General features: G+C 46.5%; 1 protein-coding gene across 3 annotated transcripts in view; it reads left to right on the top strand.

Annotated features, from left to right (window-relative positions):
* The window catches only part of LOC107704780 (serine/threonine-protein kinase DCLK1-like), a 42,043-nt gene that overhangs the window by 31,902 nt on the left and 2,963 nt on the right, over positions 1-7,178 (top strand). For all 3 annotated transcript variants that reach the window (XM_016507803.1, XM_016507804.1, XM_016507805.1), the window contains 5 exons: positions 4,796-4,929; positions 5,135-5,212; positions 5,463-5,559; positions 5,643-5,723; positions 5,820-5,933. In XM_016507803.1, the coding sequence (XP_016363289.1) occupies positions 4,796-4,929; positions 5,135-5,212; positions 5,463-5,559; positions 5,643-5,723; positions 5,820-5,933 (504 nt within the window). The remainder of the gene's footprint in view (positions 1-4,795; positions 4,930-5,134; positions 5,213-5,462; positions 5,560-5,642; positions 5,724-5,819; positions 5,934-7,178) is intronic.

Raw genomic sequence — 7,178 nt, 5'->3', positions numbered from 1 at the left:
GTGCATACGGGTATAAATAGGCGACAGGTGCATCCACTCATCAGGTTTTATGCTGAGGAGCCGAGAACTTGTCCCTGGCAACCAGCGATGGTTCAAGGTTGTGGCATGGGGACATAACATGTCCGTTCCCTCCATCAGGGAATGAGGGTTACGTACGTAACCAAGACGTTCCCTATCTGTCGGTCACTTCGAGTTATGTTGTGACGACATTAGGGGTCCATGGAAAGCGCCACAACCTGAACCCCGTCACAACCCTATGGAGTTGCAAGTGTTGACAAGCCGCAGCGTGTCAGACAGGTGCTACGTAAAGGTCGTAACCTTCCCAATCCCCGTGTGAGGGGAAATGGCACAGCAAGCGTGACACAGGCCGGTCCTTCCCGCCAATTACCTATTACCCAACACACGGGAAGAAACCTGCTCGACGCGGAGGCTGTAGAATCTCGCGAAGGTGTTTGGTGTCTCCCAGCCTTCAGCTCTACAGATGTCTGCCAGAGAGACGGGCACGGCTCACCTTGGGACTGGTACGCCAAGGCGATGGCATCCACTATCCAGGGGGCCAACCTCTGCTTGGAGACAGCCTTCCCTTTCTGCTGACCTCGTAGCAGACAAAGAGCTGCTCGGAGCTTCTGAAGTTCCAGGTGCAGTCCACATATATGCGAAGCGCTCTTACGGGACACAGCAACGCGAGGGCTGGGTCTGCCTCCTCTGGGGACAATGCTTGCAAGTTCACCACCTGATCACGGAAAGGCATGGTGGGAACCTTGGGCACGTATCTAGGCCGGGGTCTCAGGACAACGTGAGAGTAGGCCGGCCCGAACACAAGGCACTCTTCGCTCACCGAAAATGCTTGGAGGTCCCCGACCCTCTTGATGGAAGTGAGCGCGGTCAGGAGCGCTGTCTTAGCAGACAGGAATTTAAGCTCAACTGAATCCAGCGGCTCAAAGGGATCCCTCTGAAGGCCAGCCAGGACGGTAGAGAGATCCCAGGAAGGCACCAGGGGTGGCCTAGGCGGATTCAACCTTCTGGCACCCCTCAGGAATCTGACAATGAGATCGTGCTTTCCCAGGGACCGGCCGTCCACTGCATCGTGATGTGCTGCGATAGCAGCCACATACACTTTCAAGATGGAGGGTGACAGCCTACACTCCAACCTTTCTTGCAGGAAAGCACTACTCCAATCGTGCATCTTCGGGGGTCTTCTCGGCGAGAAGAACACCAGTTCACGAACAGACTTCACTTCAGTGCATAGGCTTGCCTCGTAGAGGGAGTTCTAGACTGAGTGATGGTGTCTACCACCGCCGGTGGCAGACCACTTAAGTCTGCCACGTCCCGTCCAGGAGCCACACATGGAGGTTCCAAAGATCTGGGCGCGGGTTCCATAGTGTGCCGTGCCCCTGAGAAAGAAGGTCCTTCCTTGCCCCAGGGAGGGGCTGTCGCGAGGAGCGTGAGTTCCAAAAACCAGGTCCGGGTGGGCCAGTAAGGCGCAACCAGCAAGACCTGTTCCTTGTGCTCCCTGACCTTGCACAGTGTTTGTGCGAGAAGGCTCACTGGGGGAAACGCATACTTGCGTAGAGCCTGAGGCCAGCTGTGTGCCAGTGCATCCGTGCCGAGGGGGGCCTCGGTCACGGAGTAATACAGCTGGCAGTGAGAGGACTCGAGGGAAGCAAACAGGTCTACCTGGGCTTAACTCCAAATCAGCTGGACCGTCTGGGGATAGAGTCGCCATTCTCCGGGGAATGTGAGCTGTCGTGAGAGTGCATCGGCTGCACGATTGAGCCCCCCCGGAATGTAGACGGCGTGCAGTGATTTGAGCCGCGTCTAACTCCAGAGGAGGAGATGGCGGGCGAGTTGTGACATGCGACGTGATCGTAGACCTACGATCTGAGGCTGCCTGCCCGTTGCATGTGGCGCCCCAGCCCGTACTGGAGGCATCCGTCGTGACAACGACATGCCGGGACACTTGTTCTAAGGGCACTCCGGCCCGTAGAAAGGCATACCATGGCGCCATGCCCATCTTGGCACTCGGGAGTGTAACCAGTGCTGAAGTGGTCTCATATGAAGCAATCCGAGCGGCGTGACTGCAGCTGTGGATGCCATATGCCCCAGGAGCCTCTGAAAGTGTTTCAGTGGTAGCACCGTCCTGCCTCTGAAGGAACTCCGTTCAGCAGTGACTGGGCATGCTCGTTGGTGAGACGCGGCATCATACTCACAGAGTCTAACTCCGCAATGAGAAAAGAGATTCTCTGCACAGGGGAGAGCTTGCTCTTTTTGCAGTTGACCCGAAACCCCAACTGGCTGAGGTGGCCCGGGAAAGCATGACCATCAGTTCCGGGTCCGATTCGGCAATGGCGACAACACCCGAGGGGGGCAGCCCTGCCGAATCTTCATCCTCGGAAGATGACAGCCCATCCCCCGATGCTGTGATCGACATCTGATCGACATCGACTGAAACGCTGAGACTGCCACGAGACGGCTCAGACGAATCACCGGGAAACCGCACGGGACAGTTGCAGCGAGAGGAGTGAGAGGTCCGCGGTGACGGACCCGGCGGAGAAGCTCTCACTTTAACCCTCAGATCACCCAAAGCACCAGCCGGTGGTCCTCTGTTCGTGGCAGAGAAACCAGAACGGGTGGTGACAGAAGGTGCCCCTTCCGCTCCCCTTGAGGAGAGAGAGGTGTGATCGCAGTGCTGTCATGGACATACACTCACAGTTATATATATATATATATATATACATACATATACATACATATATATGGGTGTTTCTGCAACTACAGGCACAAAATTAAAGGCTTTAAAATTACAAAAATCAACCCCTGTGAATTTATACATGTAAATAGGTCAACAAAATTGCATGGATTTATTTTTTATGTTTTCCAGCTCTTCTTCTTACAAAATGTCCTTACCGCAACGTTACAATAACGTTCATTATATACATTTTTCATTTTTAATTTCTATAAAAATGTAATATATTTCAATAGCTTTTTCATATTTTGTGCAGCTTTCTCCAGAGGAGGAGATGGCGGGCGAGTTGTGACATGCGACGTGATCGTAGACCTACGATCTGAGGCTGCCTGCCCGTTGCATGTGGCGCCCCAGCCCGTACTGGAGGCATCCGTCGTGACAACGACATGCCGGGACACTTGTTCTAAGGGCACTCCGGCCCGTAGAAAGGCATACCGTGGCGCCATGCCCATCTTGGCACTCGGGAGTGTAACCAGTGCTGAAGTGGTCTCATATGAAGCAATCCGAGCGGCGTGACTGCAGCTGTGGATGCCATATGCCCCAGGAGCCTCTGAAAGTGTTTCAGTGGTAGCACCGTCCTGCCTCTGAAGGAACTCCGTTCAGCAGTGACTGGGCATGCTCGTTGGTGAGACGCGGCATCATACTCACAGAGTCTAACTCCGCAATGAGAAAAGAGATTCTCTGCACAGGGGAGAGCTTGCTCTTTTTGCAGTTGACCCGAAACCCCAACTGGCTGAGGTGGCCCGGGAAAGCATGACCATCAGTTCCGGGTCCGATTCGGCAATGGCGACAACACCCGAGGGGGGCAGCCCTGCCGAATCTTCATCCTCGGAAGATGACAGCCCATCCCCCGATGCTGTGATCGACATCTGATCGACATCGACTGAAACGCTGAGACTGCCACGAGACGGCTCAGACGAATCACCGGGAAACCGCACGGGACAGTTGCAGCGAGAGGAGTGAGAGGTCCGCGGTGACGGACCCGGCGGAGAAGCTCTCACTTTAACCCTCAGATCACCCAAAGCACCAGCCGGTGGTCCTCTGTTCGTGGCAGAGAAACCAGAACGGGTGGTGACAGAAGGTGCCCCTTCCGCTCCCCTTGAGGAGAGAGAGGTGTGATCGCAGTGCTGTCATGGACATACACTCACAGTGAGCACATGAACCATCCACGAACGCATCCTCAGTGTGCTGGATGCCCATACACTAAAGACAACGATCGTGGCCGTCAGTAGAAGACAGGTAACGACAACACCCAAGAGGACACGGCCGGAGCGGCATCTTTAAAAAGACGTAATCCCACCGTGATCAGAAACTGCTCTTTTAGATGAAACAACCAGGGGAATCGCTGAGTTAACAGGGATGCCGCTGAATGTGTCGTAACGTCACCCAGAACAGCCTCTTCTTCCAGCAAATGAGAGAATTCGCCTGGTGAATGTCGAGTTTCCTTCATTCACTCGGCTCTGAAGCAAAAATCTGATGAGTGGATGCACCTATTTATACCCGTATGCACAGGGAGTGGCTCAGCATGCAAAATTCACTAGCCAAATTTCATTGGTGTTTTTTCTTAATCAGAGAGGATTCAGGCTCCCAAGTAAGACCCCTAATGTTATCACGACATAAATCGAAGTGACCAACAGATAGGGAACAAAACAGCTCTGACAAAGGGTATTGTGCCTGGTGTGCATATTAATGTCCTGTGTGTTATGTTAAGTTGTGGCAGATAAGATTAATGAATGCTGTAAATTGACTCTGTAAAGATTACGATTTTTTTTAACCAGTTTTCCACATAACTGAGATAAAGCTGAAAAACAGACACAAACATTCTGGAATCTTATTTGAGCTTCCCTTTCAAAAACTGCTAAAAATTTTTATTTGATTTATTTTAATTATATTTAGTTTTATTATAGTGTATGTATATATATATAATACTGATATTAAAAAATAATATACAAAATAGGGGATTTCATGGTTTTCTCTATGCAATTTAAGATTTAGACAGTAACCTGATGTGATTTTACTTTAATTTACTGTCATTTATATGTGTATAAGGTCTATGAGCACCAGGATAAAAGCAAATCCCTGAAACTGGGGGATTTCGGATTGGCAACAGTTGTGGACGGACCACTTTACATTATATGTGGCACCCCAACCTATGTAGCTCCAGAGATCGTCGCAGAGACGGGGTAAATCATGTCTTCATTAGCATGGCAATGTTATTGTAACAGAGCATGAAAACTAAGGCTTTTTAAAGATCTGAGGCTGTATTCACAAACAATTTTAAGGCTGAAAGTTACCTCTAATGGAGAAATTTATGAGGACTCTTAGTGATAAGATAAAATTCTTTGTGAATACGGCCCCTGGTCTGGAAAATTTCTCTTCATGTTTAAGGTATGGATTGAAAGTTGATATCTGGGCGGCCGGGGTCATAACATACATATTGCTTTGCGGCTTCCCTCCTTTCCGTGGGTAAGTACAACAAAAGCATGCAACTTTTATCTTGGATTCAATACGAGTTCAATTTATACAACTTTATAGCTCATATTATATACAGGTTAAATGCAGTTAAATTTGATGTCACTCCCTCTAGTGGCCGTGTTCTGTAGTTTAAGTTAGACCTGCACATCTGCAGAGGATATGGATAGTGCGAGTTGCACCTTCACTCCTTATTGCAATAGCACAATAAATATTCATAAATATTCTAATTCTGTTCTTTTAGGAGCACAGATGACCAGGAAGCTTTTTTTGACCAGATTCTCATGGGACAGCTGGATTTCCCTCTTCCATACTGGGACAATGTTTCTGACTCTGCAAAGGTTGGTATACCAAAACAAAGTTTGAACGTTCTGAAAAGAAAAATAAACCTCATTCTATTCTTTTTTACTTCCTTTCTCTACAGGCACTTATTACCTGCATGCTACAGGTGGAGGTCGACCAGAGATACACAGCTCTACAGGTGTTAGACCATCCCTGGGTCAATGTAAGACTTTATCTGTCTGTTTGAAAGTGTATGTGCTATTCTCAGACTGTTAGTAGGAAACTGATATGCAGAGGCACTGTTTCTGCTCTTTCTCAGGATGACAGGATGTGTGAGAATCAGCACCAGCTGTCTGTGGCCGGCAAGATTAAGAAACATTTCAACATGGGGCCCAAACCCAACAACACCACAGCAGGAGTCACTGTCATAGCAGTAAGTGTCGCCTATTTAGCTCTTAGGTTTAAATGTGTTTATATATTTTGGTAACACTTTATTTTAAGTGTTCTAATCATAACCCTAACCATATAGTAAGTACATGTAGTTAATTAATATTACTCAGTACTTAAATGTATAATTACACTGTAACAAGGACACCTTAAAATAAAGTGTAACCATATTTTTGACAATATTACCCACATTAATTAAAGCCAATATTCTCAAATCAAATATTAGTGGAAATACTGCTTTATTCCAAAAGAGTGGTATCATATCTAATACTATTTCACGATGGATTGTACCTGGCATCAAAGGATGTGAATGACTGGATTGTGTTTTTCTCTTGTTCAGTAGTTTTGATATGAAAAATTGACATGCAATTCACATTGTTTTGAGTTTGAATAGCCCTCAAGTCTTTTGGAACAAACCCTTAAGAAGGTCTGCAGTACACTGCAGTTGGATCTGCTATAATAAATCTACTTAAATATAGTTAGAGGTGTTCAAATATTCTGGAGGTTGTGCTCTTATCTCATAGCTCTTCGCTGACTCATCCATCAGCTCTTCTTCTCTCATTCCTCTTGTCTCCTGGCAGACTCCATCCTACTGCTTTCTTCTGGCTGTGACATATCTTCCTCTGATTCTGTGCTCTGCTTATATAATGACTGTCAGCACTGTTGTCAGGGACTGAATCAAATCAAACACTCAAGATTCCTATAGTTTTATATTTTCATGCATGCTTTCTTTATGTAGGGCAATTACATAACATTACACACTAGTTTTACATCCGCATGTAAACAAAATTTGAACAAAATATTGTCTTTCAAAACATTGCCACTTTGTTTTTATTTTTTTATTTTTTTATTTTTTTTAGTTCTTGCTTGTTAGTCAACATTCTTGCTTGTTATTTTGTATACTAACTTTCAAAAGTTTGGGGTCAATAAGATTTTTTAAAATGCTTTTGAAAGAGGTCTCATGCTCACCAAGGCTGCATTTATTTGTTAAAAAATATAGTAAAAACAGTAATATTGTAAAATATTATTACAATTGAATTAACTTTATTCTATTTTAATATATTTTAGAATGCAGTTTATTCCTGTGATGCAAAGCTGACTTTTCAGCATCCATAATTTCAGTCTTTAGTGTCACATGATCTTTCAAAAATCATTTTAATATGCTGATTTGCTCAAGAAACATTACTTATTATAAATGTTGAAAACAGTTGTGCTGCTTAATATTTTTGTG

The sequence above is a fragment of the Sinocyclocheilus anshuiensis genome, unplaced genomic scaffold (genome assembly GCF_001515605.1).
Source record: "Sinocyclocheilus anshuiensis isolate Anshui unplaced genomic scaffold, SAMN03320099.WGS_v1.1 scaffold758, whole genome shotgun sequence".
Classification (NCBI taxonomy): Eukaryota; Metazoa; Chordata; class Actinopteri; order Cypriniformes; family Cyprinidae; genus Sinocyclocheilus; species Sinocyclocheilus anshuiensis.
This window is presented reverse-complemented; position numbering and strand designations above follow the sequence as displayed.